We start from the raw sequence: 15,514 nt of genomic DNA on the forward strand, positions 1-15,514 counted from the left end.
TTTTTTGAGCTAAAAGGTCACAGGGTAGGATATATCTGCCTTGCTGGAGGTTTGCATGTCTGCGTAGCACTACCCAATGCATCCATCTCATGGCCTTTAGGAAGACAAAATGCAGGTTGGTGTGGAGTATTTTGGAGAATCACCCTGATACACTTCTGATCAGTGCTGGTTAATGTGAAGTGTTTCTGATGATCTGTGGTCAGACATTTTATCTTGTCTGCTTTAATTCTGCCAATATTTTCAGTGCTGATTCTTTCCATCCATCAAGAGCTTTCCCTCTTTTGGAAGACACAAACAGATATGCAGTGTAGGGGTTAACAGACACTAAAATTAACATGTTCTCAAAGCCATAAATAACTTGTTCTGGATATTTGAATAGCTAACTTAAGGGGAAAAATCAAGTTCCACATATTTAACTTCAGCATTGTTAATCAGGATATTTGAAAGAAAATTAATATTTTCCCAGAGATTAAAAGCAAATTCAGTCTTTTTGAAAATCAGGGGGATTTATTCATTTCAATTCTGAGGGAAATGAGACTGGTAGAACTGACTGGAATTTGGCATAATGAGCGCAAATTCCGAAATGCTTTTTCAGAGCAGTTTTGTTATCTTGCCATGTAGTTCCTCTGATATTTCAATAGACACAACAGAAGACTGTTGATAGTACTGAATAGTTCTAAATTATGATTTTGAGGATGTTAAATTCTGACTGCTTGTAGGTTTGCTCATGAAAAATTTGAGCATCAAATAAAAGCATCACTCCAGTAAAGTGGCAGAAGGTTTTTGTACAGAATGATGAATTATGTCCAATATTTAAAACTAACTATCTTTCATTAATTTTGTCTCTCTTCACTCTGAAGTTCTTTTTTCCCCCCTGTTTCTGTCACTGAGCTACAGACAGGTACTATACTTGTGTCTTGGAAAATGATTGCACGATCCAGTGACATCGCACATGAAGGAGCAGTAACCGACAGATGCACAGGAGTTCCCGTGCCAGATCAGACTAATGGTATACACAGTTCAGCACCTTTTCTCCCAGAACTAGACAGTTCTAGATACCTGTGCACCTGGGTCTGATGGGTTAGCTCCTCAGCATTTAGGAGAACTGCAGCCAGTGCTGTGACAGTCCCTCTGAAGTTGTCTGTCATTCCAGGAAAATCCAGAACAGGCTTTTCAACAGGAACAGGCATTTCTCACATCTCTGGGGCACGGTGAGCCTGGTGCACCTGCTGGGTTTGCTTCTGGCTGCTGCTGTGTGCTGCTGCCTGTGCACATGCAGTAGGAATTCACACACACCTTGCCTTCAGTTCTGTATCTCAGGCTCTCAGTGCTACCACTCCTCACTTTAATGAGTTATCAGGGCATGCCAGAAGTTCTGGGCATCTAAAAGGCTTCCTCCTTTGTTTCTTCACATCACACATTTTGAGCTTGCTGATACATCCCAACCTTTTTTTGGTAGAATAATGGGCTGTAGCTGCCAGCTACATTGTTCAACTGGAGTTTAGAAATATGGTTTGATTTTTAATTAAAGGAACTGTTAATGCCTCCTGGTTTTAAAGAGATGTCTAACATGCAGAATAGAAAAAAAAATCAGACCAGAGAAAGCAAAAACACAGTTGTGGCCACACAAGACATCATAGGCACTTTTTGGTGCTGTGAGCTCAGAGGAGAGATGGCATTTTGTGAAGACTGTCTCTCTTTCATGCATGGCCTGAGGTAAAGAATGAGGTGTTCTGCACCATGGAGTTCCAGTCCTGCCTTCAAATGTGTGGCAAACTGTGCTGTTGCCAGTTCTGCAGGGAAAGCGAGCGTGTGTGTAGGTGTGGCTGAGGGGTAAATTTCATTTCAAGGGCTCATCTCTGAACTCTTCTACAAGCTCAGCAATGGGAGCCTAATATTATAATTCCAAGGGGACCCTTGATGCTGCGTGGTAAAATTGCTTATTAAATTACAATCACAAAAAAAATGAGGAGATAGGCACTGCTCAGCTGGCAGCATACAGGAAAAAAGGCTGAATTCTAATTATTTGAACAGTGGAGTTAGTGTTATTTCACTGTGTGAAAATAAAATTAGGTTATCACTGATATCATTATTAATGTATGAGATGAAGCAGGAAAACAATTTGTTTCCTAACACCCATTCTGCCCCTCCTCCCAAACCCCCGCAACGCCCCCCCCCAAAAAAAAAAAAAAAGAGAGAATTACCTAAAAGCAAATAAGGCTTTCTAATGCAGGCAGCTCTGAGAGATTTCATTGCTATAGCAGCAAAGTGATGATTTATAAATTATCTTGATTTGAAGGTGAGGCGTTGTGTAAACAGTAAGTATTGCTTTTATTATTTCCCCCGTTAGATTAAAATATAAAAAGGCATATCCAGTATCAGTAGCACTGTTTTTTACTCTAATCAGAAATGGGAAATGCATTTTCAGCCACTCTAAACCTTATGTGTTCTTTTATTATGCATGAGCAACTATGACTACTCTTCAGTCATATATGTTTCTTAAGGTTCTCATATTGCAATCTCCACCTTTTGAATGGCTTTCAAATAAATAAAACAACTTTTTTTGCATAAAAAGATATTCTGCAAACATAATTAAGTACTGAAATTTACATTTTTATGAATATAACAACTTCATACACAAGATGAATCCACTGTAAAAATTTTAGAGGTTTTTAGAGCCAGCACAAAAGGATTTTATTTTACATTACAACTCTGAACACATCTTATGCCCTTGAACATGAACTGCCTTGAATTTTGTTAAGATTCTGTTCTTCAGTCTCATTTTCACATGCAATGAGCCACTACTGTTTCAGTCCAAAAGGGATCAGTTGGTAAAGCTGTGTCATGAAAGTAGTTATAGAGTTTGATCAGATTCTTTAAAACTCATTTTTATTTAGCCAGGAGTCACAAATCTAGCTGCAAACACTGCTCAAGACGTGCCCTCTCTTTTGAGTATAATTTGGGAATACAAAATCAGCTTTATGGAAAGAATATAGTGTAAAGACAGTTTTCCTGTTATGTTATCCATAATATGTTATGGACATTAAATGTAAAATGTATAAATATCCAAATGCCTTTTATTCGCATGTATAGATTTGTTGTTTTACCTACAAGTAGATATTTAATTATTAACATAAGAATTTCGCTAAAATTCAAAAAACAATAAATTATTAATAAAACTCTCCAAAACAGGAATCTAACTGAGGATGGAATTACATAAGTTTGGCGATAAAATGTTTGGAAATAGAGAACTAAACCCGATCCAGTAGAAAGCAAAAGACCCATAACTCTGTGGTGTGAAGAGATATTTTTCAAGTATCTTTTGCAGTTAGACCCTAAAACCCTCTTTTTCTCAGAGGATGCATCCTTTTGGTTGGACATCCCAGTGTAAGGTGCACATTTGTGGCATCAAATAGCTGATTTTTCCTCTACCTCAGGAAGCCTGGCCTTGCATATTCCATGAAAAGGCTACTGAAACCAGACTCTGAGATCAAACACCAAGTGCTCTTACCCAATTTCTTTAGAAGGTATTAAATAAATACTTCCTGGAGAAGAGACAAGAAATCAGCCTGGCCTTTCCTTGGAGAACATCTTATCACAACTCTCCTTTGTCCCCGTTTCTTCAGTCTCATACCCAAAAACCGCTTTTAGTTGCTTCCCAAGTGAAACAGCTGTACCAGGAAGGGACGAAGAGTATCACTCACTGCAGTGCTGGTGAGGGCAGGTGGCAGCAGCTGAGGCATAAAGTCTTTTGCATCTCTGATGTGCCAGAGGAGTGCTGTGACCACCAGGATAATGGATAAATGAAAGGCAGGTAGTGGAGGTATGTGGGCAAAAATACAAAAATACCTTATTAGTGCTAAAATCAGTAAGTGGTTTACCACATGTGAGGAAGCAAAGGCTTTGAAAAAGCAGCTGTAAAAAATGTAACATGGTACAAAGGACATCTTGGCCACTGTCATGCAACATAAATGTTAACCGTGCATTTCCCATCACAAAGGAGGCGTTGGCTGAGTGGCACATCCTCACAGACACAGAGCTTGGATTTTGAACCATTTATTGGTAGAACAAACAGCTTCTCAGCCAGCTGAAGTGAGGCCTCAACAACTCACAGACAACTTTTTATACGTTCAAAGCAAATTAACAGAGATTTACATACTTGTTTTTAACTTTGGCTTCTCTCGATTGCCAAACGGATGTTCTAGTTCATTTCCCCTTTTGTTTCAGTCAGAAATACAATTATAACACTGAGCAGAATCTATTACTGCTTGTTGAAAGCAACTACTGCTGAGTGAGCTCAGCTCTGCTGACTGCTTCCTTCTACCATCTAGTGGCACCTTCACCATACTGCTTTCCTCTCTCTAAAGAGTTCCATGAGAATGATGATAAATGTACAGTCTTGAAAAGAAAAAAATATACCTTTGAAATGAGCAATGTACCTGGAGAGGAAATACCTCTTTTTTTCTGACATGGAAAAGTAGTTTTCATACAGAAACTATTTATGAGAGAATAGAAGAGATACAGTGGTGTAAAGTACTAATGTCAGAGAAAAGTCCTACATCCTGTGGTCTTGTAAACAGTAAGTTAGGCGTGTTGATTGATTCCTTACTCTTTTTTTGGTGGGACAGCTTGGCTTTTAAGTTGTAGGCTGCAGAATGACACTGTTGAATATCCTAAGGAAATGCCCATTTAGGAACACACTGGGCTTGTTTTCTGCCTGGATATTTAAAGGGCACAACAAAAATTAAAATATACCATCGAATGTAATGCTTTGAAAGTGTGCAGAACACCCATAGCTTCTTTTCTGATTACATAATTTTATTAAGAGCTTTCAGTGTTCCGTTTTGCAATAGATGTTTCTGTTTCATTTAGGGAAAAAGCTTAAATGTCAACAAACTAGGAATTTAAGGCTTGGGATGTTTTCAATCAAAAGGCGTGTTCTGATTATTTATATGACTGAACAAACATTAATCATCTCAAATGCTTTCTGCTCTTTGAACTGGGCTGTTTTCACAGAGTGCAGGTATTGGTGAATTAGACTACATATGAAATCAAATTTTTTTCGAATTCCATAAAAAGGCATATTTCTTCCTTTCCACTTGCAGCAAATTGACAAGGCAAATTGATGGAAGTCAGAATGTAGAATCTCAGAATCCAGAATTTTTTTTTCTTTTAAACATGCATTACTCTGTATCCTAATCATATTGACCAATTTTCAACCAATTTTCCAGGGTGGGAAGATCCCCATCAGGTGGACTGCTCCTGAAGCCATCGCTTACCGGAAGTTCTCCTCAGCCAGTGACGCTTGGAGCTACGGAATTGTCATGTGGGAGGTGATGTCCTATGGAGAGAGGCCATACTGGGAGATGTCCAACCAGGATGTGAGTACTGCCCAGGACTAATCTGCAACTCGTTGAAGTGTCCTTGGAAAGTTATTGCCACTCCCTGCCCTGCTTTGCTCTCCAATTCCCTTTCTAGGCTGGAATCTCAGCTCATTTAAATCATCATTATTCTGTCAACTTCAGTGGGGCAGGCTATTTATGCAACCTGAAGACTTGGCCCTCTCTAGCTCAAACCTTGACCTGCTTCCTCCCATGGAGTAAAGACTATTCCAAAGAATCATAGGCAAGTGCATGAAGTTCTCAGTGAAGTTGTAAACCAAAACTCGAGGGAATACTGGAACTATTCTGATGGAGTTGGCCCCTTATCTCCAGTACAGTCTGACACTGCCCTTCAGTGGGCACCCATGGTTAAATTCTGAAAGAATGAAGCTGCCATGAGAAATGTATTTGTCAATTCTCCTTTCTAAGAATTCAGTGCATTCTTCTTACCTTGCAAACTATGTATAGGCTTAACCACAGTGCAGGACAATAGCTCTTCCTCATAAAAAAGTTATGCTTTCTTCTGACTTTTTTTTAAATCCAAAAGCGGTGGCCAAATAAGCCTTCACAATTAAAAAAAATCCCACATTTGCTTCCAGTATAATTGAAGGTTTATTCTAGAAAAAGAAGCATGGAAAAGGGGAAATCATGGGGTTTTTTTCTCTACTGCAATTTAAATTTCACAAATTCTCTTGTTTGATGGGTCCCTGTGACAGCTCAAACTGGTACACTTGGTCTTCACACGAGCCATCAATCTCTATGTCAAAATGTGGAATATCAGCCAAGCCGCCTTAACCTCTCTTATATATGTGCTTAGAATATTTCTGCATTGGTTCTGAAGAATTGACAAGACTTTCCCAGATGGCTGTTTTTACATTGTTGCTAAGTTATTCAGCTCTTCAAGTCTGGTTGCTTGTTAAGGCTGATCGGTCATTTGGGGATAAGGATCTGAGAGAGATTTTAATTTGAAAAAATAATTTTACTGTTTCAGGAAGAAAAGGAAAAAAACAACCAAACCCATCAGAAACAAAAAAGCAGACTATCACAAACCTCTCAATTTAGAATATATTAAATAATCAGCTACAGCATGAAGATAGCAACATTTAATTACTCCTACATCCAAAATAAAAGTATCTGTTAATACAAAATAATGCTGCAGGCCCTAATGATGCCAGTTGCTGGGGGCTTTCCCAGCAGTTCAGCAGTTCCCAGCACAAAGGACTCCTTTTCTCCTACCCACAGGACTTCAGTGCCAGAATGAGAGCAGTGAGCACCTGTGACCTTCTACATACATTTAGTGACTTCGAGTGTCATTGGAAAATTCCAAGTTATTAGACATAAAGTAAAGCTTATTTTACTGGATATTGGGATGGGCTTTTTAGTACAATAAATTACCCTGAATTCACAGGAGCTTATTTTGCAGAAATAATAGGACTTTCAAAGGTCAGTGGTACTGCACAGATGGAAGGAAAAATAACAGAGAGGGATGTGCACTAAACAGATTCATAAAAGACACAGGATGCAAACAACAGTTGATAAGGTCTTGCATGGGTATAGTCAGATGTTCTGCTACATCAAAATGTCTGCTGACATTACCATTAAAACACTTACTGAGTTTTGATCATAATAAAGCTCTTCTCTAGATAGAAATTTAAATATTTCTTGAATTGGGTGGATTTTGGTAGATCACCAAAAGTTTTCCAAGTATAAACTCTGCAGAGCCAGGTCTGGTTTTGGAGTGTTTTTTTCCCATTCCATCTTACCAACTACTTTTCTGATTATATAACTTAGGGAAGTGAACTCACTTTTTTAGACCATGGCTAAGTAAGTGATGAACACAGCTGATGTGAGAAGTTCTAAACTGGTACCTGCCACCTAAATAAACCCAGTCTGGTGTTCAGAGACTACAGCTGCTCACAGGTATCCAGAATGACTCAACACCTCTGCAAATCCAGTATCCTCTATTTATATTCCTCAGCAAGGATTTGGAAGCTGAACTTAAGGAAACTCAGTTGAAAAATGCTTCTCATAAAATTAATACTGTACATGGCATAATGCAGAGGCTTAAAAATGTTTCTAAGTTTGAGAAATGCTCTTGTTTAAGTAAATAACCATTTTATTACCGTGGTAAGTCACTTCCAAACTGTGTTGATGCTGATTAATGCACTTCTTAGATGTGTGGCAGGCACCAGAGGTGTCCATTAATTAGGGCTGCTGCACAGTCTGTCGTGTCTTATTGCTTAATTAATAAACATTAGCCAAGATATTGAACTTTCCAAGGAAACTAGTGTACTGATGAACAGATTGTGCTAAGAGCCTGGCTTGCTAATGCTCATGTGAGGGAAGGAAGATTTATATTCCATGCATCTGGTTTGTAGAACAGCTGTGAGTGAAGTCTACTGGGACACCTGTTAGAGGCCACCGTATAAATTAGTGCATGGTGCAGAGCTACAGCGTTCAAAAAGAAGAAAAAAAAAATGAAAAGAATATTTAATGGATTTGTGATTGGTATGCAAGAAAACTACTGTAGCAAACAGAATAAAACTCCTTACACTCCTGAAAGTTTCTTGTAATACTGAAAAAATAAACTTATCCTAATACAGTTCTCTCAACCCACAGATATCAAAACACTTGGCAGGCACCTGGGATTGGCTCTGTACCATGAGGCAGGAGCAGCTGCCTCTCCCTCCTGGTAAATTTTTCAGATGTCAGGAGGACACAGGGACAATGTCCCTCTGGACTCTCTTCTGTCTCAGTCTCATTAAAAAAGCTGTCAGTTAACTTTTGAAAGCAAGAATCTATGTTACTATTAATAATGAAACTATCAGGAAGATTACAGCTTCATTTTCAGATGGAATTTTTGCCAGTTGCCAATTAATTTGAAATTAAACTTGTATAAATTTCCTGTAGAAGTCCATAAAATACTGTTCAGACAATTTTGGTATCATAACCAATATATAATACTAACTCTGTGGTCAAACTTCACAGCTATGTCTAACATCAAACAAGCTGTTGCTGTATCCTTCTTGTAGATGCAGATTTCATGATTAACGTGGTGCTTTGTCAGCCTTAAACTGACATGGGAAAAAGGCATTTGAAAGGAGTTAACATGTAAAATCTTTACATGTTTTATAATATATAATTTTATATTGCTAAGAAAAACTTAATACTTCTTCCCTTTTAGGTACATGGATATCTGATTTCTCTGAACAGAGAGAGATGGGTGCTATGCACGTGGCAGAGCAAGAGCTAAAATAAATATATTAATAAATAAGGAACTAAAAAGCTCTAATTCTTCCTTTGAGACTTGATTCCCATTGCAGTATTCGACACTTATCACATCTTTACTCTTGCTTCTTAGACTCTAAAAATAATACTTGCCTCACAAGGGATACTAATGAGGCAATATTTCCAATTTATTTTTAAAATGTGCTGGTATTAATGAGAAATTATAATTATCCCAGTACCAGCTGGCATTTCTCTTCATACTGAAATGTTCTTTTTGAACAAGAGAGGAAACAAAATGCACTGTGACTTCATTTTCAAAGATATGTTAAAATAAAGTGTGGCAGAGAAAATATGTCTGGAAAATTATGGTCGCTTCTGGGTTTTTCCTGAATAAATTACTTCAGCAAAGTCTCATCAGCCCTCTATTGTTGTGTTGAGCAAATGCTGTATGTCTCATAAAAGTAGAGCAGTTTTCCTGTTGCCTTAAAAGCAAAATACATTTCATAAATTCATCATTTGCAACAGGCACAGTTAAATGTAAACATGATGGTATCTGCATTTCTGGGCTGCTAAGGATGGCCTCTTCAGTGGCCACTACCAGCTAAGCTCTGCCCCTCACTGTCAGGAGTGTTTTATGAAGCCACTTTGGACAAACTGCTTGAGATACATTAATAATAAATGTAAAAACAAATGTGAATAAAATTCCGTGCACGTGGGGTTGAGTTTCGCCCATCTTGAGTCCACGGGGACGTTTTCATCAGTGGGAGGCAAGGTTCTGAAGGAAATACTTCTCTGGCAATGGGATGGCATCTTTTCCTCTAAGAGCAGCATGTACATTACAGGACCAAGTCACCTGTGTTTATAAAACACAGACAATCAGCTGTGAGCAGGTACAGAAACCTGGTTCCATTTCCTGCCATGCCATCAAGGGGAGCTCAGGTCCTAGTGTAGCTTCATTACTCTTATTTTATTTACATATTGCTTGCAGCGTAAGTGTTAGGCATTGCTGAGCAGAGCCAACATTAATTCAGAATTCAAATAGAGAACGGGGATATATTCCAGGATAATAAGATTGAATAAATTGAAGCCAGAGCTGGTGCTGTAAAACATTGATTTGCTGTAAACAGTTTAATGTAACCCCTTCCAGCTGCATTAATATGTCTGCAGCATGTACATACATCTGTGTGAAAATGATGGATGTCTCCTTGCAGCACAGTGGGGATCAATGCAGTCGGTATGTTCCTCCTAAGTGCACTGTGTGGTTATAAATACTGTGTACAATCATTTGTACATTAGACAACATTTAGCACTAGCTGGATTTTTATGTGGGAGGGTGATGCATGTGTGGTAGGGTTGGTGTTTTTCCTAGCTTTGTTTTTGATTAGCCACTGTCTAGCTTTGCATTCTTTTTTAAACCAAAAAAATCCTGACTCTGTAATTTGTAACATCATCCCCACTGCTACCACCACTCATTGCAGAACCTACTGACCTCTCCTCATGTTTTTTAAATCTTTCATGGGATGGATCCATGTAAGCTTTCCATGGACCTTACCTACTTCTGCTAACTCCTATCCAGCCATGCTGATATGCGATCCCATTTTCAAACAGTATTTTTTACTACTTGTATTACTAAAAGTCAGCTTTCCTTCAACTCTGATCAACTGTAATTTTTCATACTTGCGATTTACCTTTGGCATCAGACCTCTTTTCTTTCCAAATCCTTACCAAACACATTTTCTAGATCTGAAGGTCTCACTCACTTTAGGGTAATACCATAATTTTATTAACTTTCGTTTAGTCATAAACATCTCGGACATCCAGGTTTCTGAGGGAATCTCCAAAATAACTGTGCTGTAACTTGGTGTGAGGGACATTGCCTGATTTAATCATACTCTAAGGATCAGCAGAAACATGTGAACACCAAGTAAATTTGTCAGGGGCCACAATGTGTATTTTTAGTGCTTAAGTGTATAGGGGCATTGCCGCATACAAACGCTGTGTCAGAATGCAAATATTACAGCATGCTGAGATGCAGTGGCCACACCAGGTGAGTTTGTGGCTCCTGAAGTAGATGAAAATGATGGTGATTTTGGTGAGTTCTTTATTCCCCTTCTCCATTCTCAGCTGTTTGAAGAGGATGACCAGAGAGCCTAAAAAAGTTCCTACTGTGTTTCATATGCCTACAAAATATTTCATGTCTCCTCTGGTCACACCCCTGCCAGTCCTGATTCCCTGAGTGAAGCCCCAGCAATGCATCAAGTGAGGGTGGCTGTGCCATTAATAATTTATCCTCCCTGGTTTCTAATTGTCAGTGTCGGCCTGTCCTTTCAGTTTAATGCCTGGTAATCATACACATTGTATTTCTGTAGGTTATACTGTCCATTGAAGAGGGCTACAGGCTTCCAGCTCCCATGGGCTGCCCAGCTTCTCTTCACCAACTAATGCTTCACTGCTGGCAGAAGGAGAGGAACCACCGTCCCAAATTCAGTGACATTGTCAGCTTCCTGGACAAGCTGATCCGCAATCCCAGCACCCTTCATACCCTAGTGGAGGACGTACTTGTGTAAGACTCTATTTGGTACATTTTGTTTTTTCATAACACATAGTGGCTATCATTATGTGGTTTAGGGCATTACATAGGAGTGGGAGGACCACAAAGTTCTGAGTTCCTAAAGTCATGCAGGTTCAAATCATTTTAAGTCCTTTTTAAGGTTTGCTTTATTGTTAATACACTGTTGTAGAAGGAGGTTTTTTTCATTTCTATAAATATTAGGCTTTTTTATTATAATTTTGGCTAAGTTCTGTTTGTGCACGGTCTATCCTTAATCTTTGTGAATCTCTTTGTTCTTTTTTTTGGTGAGTATGTTTTTCCTATGTGCCTGTTTTCTCTTTGTAATTTTTTTTCTCCATTCAACAGCCTGTCTCTCTATCTGACAGTGCTCAAGCAATTTGTGAACTGTGTCTTAGCTTGCTAAATCTTTATTTATCTGCAGCAGAAGGGCAGCAGTGACAAATAAGAGATTATGCTGTTACCATTCCACAACAAATTCTTGATACTGTTGCCCAGGGGTTTTTTTCATTAATATTACAGAAATGAATGCAGCCACAGGATAAGCAAGGCTGTGGTGGAAGAATTTGTCAGTATTTGTAGGCTTATTGATCCAAGCTGTCCCTGCATATCAGCCTAAATCCGTGAAGGTCCAGGTGGCCTCACTCTCTTCATTCACCACTAAGAGTCACCTTAAGATAAAAGTGTTTTCATGGAGACTCCCTAGGTTTATAAGGGGTTCTCAAGCCCTGAGTGGGGCTTGCTGAGAACCTTTAAATGCTTTTAAGAAGGGCTGAGCAACAAGGCAAAATTCGGGCTGGTACCTTGTTGTGGGAAAGCCTGAATGGAGAAGTTGGTAGGAAAACCTGGAGTTAGGCTTACAGCCATTTCATCAACACAGACTAGGGGGACTTGTGGGATTAAATATCCATCCCCTAGAGTTAGCAGCCTCTATGTGTATATGCATATAAATTTTTTTATGGCTTGCTATTTGTACCTGGATCACTTTATTTAGCATCAGAGTAATGTATTTTTATCTCTTTTTATTTTAAATCATAGTTAAAGATCTAAAAGATTTCTGCTTTATTGAACTATTGTTGACTTCACCTGCTTGGGAAAGTGTTTTCCATTCATTTGAGAGTGCTTGATGCAGTTGTTGGGTAACTTAGAAGGTCAGCAGTTATTCTATAGAACTATAGAGTAATTCAGATGGGAAGGGACCATGGTAGGTCTTTAGTTACAGTTTGTACTTAACAGTGTTCTCCTGTCCTTTAGTGTCTCCCTCTATCATTTTGATAATATGAATGAAAATCACTGTACTTCATGTATTTGAATATGTGTGGGTAAAACTTGGTACGTTAAGACACTGGGCTGTGTTGCTTCCTACATTACACATTAAGTCATGTTCCATAATGTTGGCTGGCTTTTGGTGTCTAAATTTTCATTTTCAATAAACTGTGTCTTTCTCCTAAAGACTATCATAAAGCTTTTACAAACAGCAGTGTGCATTTTCTGCATTTTGTTCATACAGTCTCTCTACACAAAATGCATAAAGCCAGTGGCAGTTGTGAGCCCTCCCAAGTGTGGCACACAACAGAAAACTGGAAATCAATGCACCAAAATTGGAATCTTTTTTTTCCCATCTTTGTCTCAGTTGTGATAATATTAGGGCAAAGAACTTAAAAAGAAATGAGACTAAATTAGCTCCAATTTTATTGGCTACTCTGTAATTCTATGTAAAAGCAAAGATATAATATTTTATTCTTTTTGCTTCTTTTAGGGTGAGTTTTAGCTTTTGAGTACTGTAATCAAAGTGTTCCTGTAGCATAATGGTATCACAATAAGGCGCCATCGGCGGTGGGGGGCAGTTGTAGATAAATGTAAAAATCATCTCATGGTGGTTTAATTTTTTTAATGGCAGCTTATGCTAAATTTTCTTTGTCCTCTACATTGACTGCTGCATTAACCAATTACTATAATCCTGAACGTGTCGATCTGCAAGGAAACATTCTGTGGAACAAAAATAAGAGCAGTGGGAGAGGCCTTTTCCTCAGTGTGTTACTGAGCTGCAGTTCTGTAATAAAATGTATTGTTTTAAGTCGTGCAACTTGGCAGATTGATGTGATTTATAAGCTTTAGACAATGGGTTAAAGAGATCCTCAGTTAAGATCTGACCTTTACAGCTCAGACTCCTCTCTCATTCCTTCTGCCTTTTAGTAAAAACAGTGTCTACCAGAGTAAATTGGGTGTCATATTTTGTATTGCTTGGTAACCTTTGCATTTTTTTTTGTTTACAGAATGCCAGATTCACCTGGTGAAGTTCCAGAATATCCTTTGTTTGTTTCAGTCAGTGACTGGCTGGATTCCATAAAAATGGGTCAGTATAAAAATAACTTCATGGCTGCAGGTTTCACAACTTTGGATATGGTTTCAAGAATGAATATTGAGTAAGTACATCATCTATTATCCCTACAGTGACTAATTAACCTGAATTTGTTTGGATGCTGCAGACACACAAATACTGTGGAGTATGGAACCGTGCTTTCATTTCCTTTCCTAGCTCATCTAACAAAAGACATATACAGTTATTTACCAAAACAACACAAGTGAAATGTATAATAGATTTACTCAGAACTGATAGTTCCACTCTGTGATCACACCAAACACAACCACAGGCCAGGGATGAGCGTGTTTCCTGGGGAATCAGTTTTGATCTAGACCACTGAAATCAGTGGCAAAAATATTTTTTTACTTTGCTGTGAATATCATCAAGTCCTGATCAGCCCTGAAAAGGAAGTTGTTCCAACCATCTCTGACACCACCCTATTGGGTTTTTTTAATGCAAACCCTGCACTCAATATAGAAGTGTTTGGGCAAACTATGGATTCATATTGTAGCATGATGATGGGATCTCTTTTGCTCTCTGTTCCCTTTCCATGAATTCCCAATATTTTATTTGATGCTGGGACTGCCTGTATTAATACTGGTAGCTGTCAGTTAAGATCAGGAATTGTACATGTGAAATTAGGACTGATTTTCTCCCACACGTATCCCTTCACATTCACCTACATTGAATTCCACCTACTGCATTATGGGAGAGTCACTTAGTTTTGTAAGATCATTCCAAAGCTCTGCACAGCTGGCCCTTCCTACCCTGAACAATTCAGCCTCACCAGCTGAGTTCTTCACCTCTTGCTCAGCTGTTTCCCCAGACCATTTACTGATTTGCTGAACAATAATGTTCAACATGATCCCAGCAGAGGTCCCTGCAGATTTATACCAATAACTAATTGTAAAACCTGACAAGTTACTGCTAACATCCTGTCTTTAAACCAGTTATTTAGTGATGCAAAGACCACATTATGCTACATATTATGTTCCACCCTATATTACACAGAAGTTACTCCTCATTTTCATTATAAAGCTTTTGTGAGGAATCTTCCCTAAAGCTTTTGGAAATCCAAATGAGGTGTATCAAATGGATCATCTTCATCCATTGGAAACAAGTAGTTTCATAAAATAGAAGTTTTATTTGCAAAAGCCATGGTGACTCAAGTAGCTCACTTATCCAAGCATCCCGTAATTTTGTACTTCCTGTAGTTTCTCTTATACCCTGTAATGATCACAGACTCACAGGTCTGTGATTCCCCAGATCTCCCCTGGAAACATTTTGTCTGGCACCATACTTCAGGCACCAAGAAATTTTTAAGCATGTGGAGCACAGCTGATAACTCCTTCTCTCACAACCCTGATAGTACTTCCGTTATTTTATCTTTATGTACTTTTGGAACTCTTGCCTAAATATAGTCTTGTTCTGGATGTGGGTTGTTGCTTATTTTTCAGTTTGTCCTATCACCTCTCCTGCAGTCACTTCAGACAAGTCCCCCAGAAAGGATCTGGCATGGGAGTAATTTCAATTTCTTCCACAGTGAATGTCAGCTCAAAGAAATGGTTAAGTCTTCCAGCAATGGCCACTCTTTCAGTGCTCTTTCATACCCAAATCATCATTAGACTACAATTTTTCTGGCAGGTTTCTTGTACCTAGCGAGTTTTCAAAAGGATTTATCATGAGTTTTATTTTTTGTATTATTTTATTTGTTGGGGTTTTTTTTTCTCAAGTTCTTTGCTCATCAAGTTCTTTTTTAGCCTGCCTTACTCTGCTTTTACAGCTAATCTAAGGTTATCATCCTTTCTACTTTCCATAGATACCATTTCAAATTTTTGAAAGTTTCCCTCTCTCTTCAAATAACCTGTGTTACCCAAGACCTGCTGGCTTCTTTCTGTGCCTTATCAGGTTTTCCTTGATAATGCTTACTTTCCTTAAGTGCTAAGCATTGGTCTTGCTAAGACCACTCTC

General features: G+C 38.6%; 1 protein-coding gene across 1 annotated transcript in view; it reads left to right on the forward strand.

Moving 5' to 3' along the window:
• LOC121673380 (ephrin type-A receptor 6) overlaps positions 1 to 15,514 on the forward strand; it is a gene marked incomplete at its 5' end in the record, with an annotated part of 112,048 nt that overhangs the window by 85,292 nt on the left and 11,242 nt on the right. The window contains 3 exons of the mRNA XM_042046647.1: positions 5,232 to 5,381; positions 10,979 to 11,172; positions 13,455 to 13,604. Coding sequence (XP_041902581.1) covers positions 5,232 to 5,381; positions 10,979 to 11,172; positions 13,455 to 13,604 — 494 coding nt within the window. The remainder of the gene's footprint in view (positions 1 to 5,231; positions 5,382 to 10,978; positions 11,173 to 13,454; positions 13,605 to 15,514) is intronic.

Source organism: Corvus kubaryi, unplaced genomic scaffold (genome assembly GCF_017639235.1).
Source record: "Corvus kubaryi isolate FWS band 111438036 unplaced genomic scaffold, C.kubaryi_AGA036_p1.0 65374, whole genome shotgun sequence".
Lineage (NCBI taxonomy): Eukaryota > Metazoa > Chordata > Aves > Passeriformes > Corvidae > Corvus > Corvus kubaryi.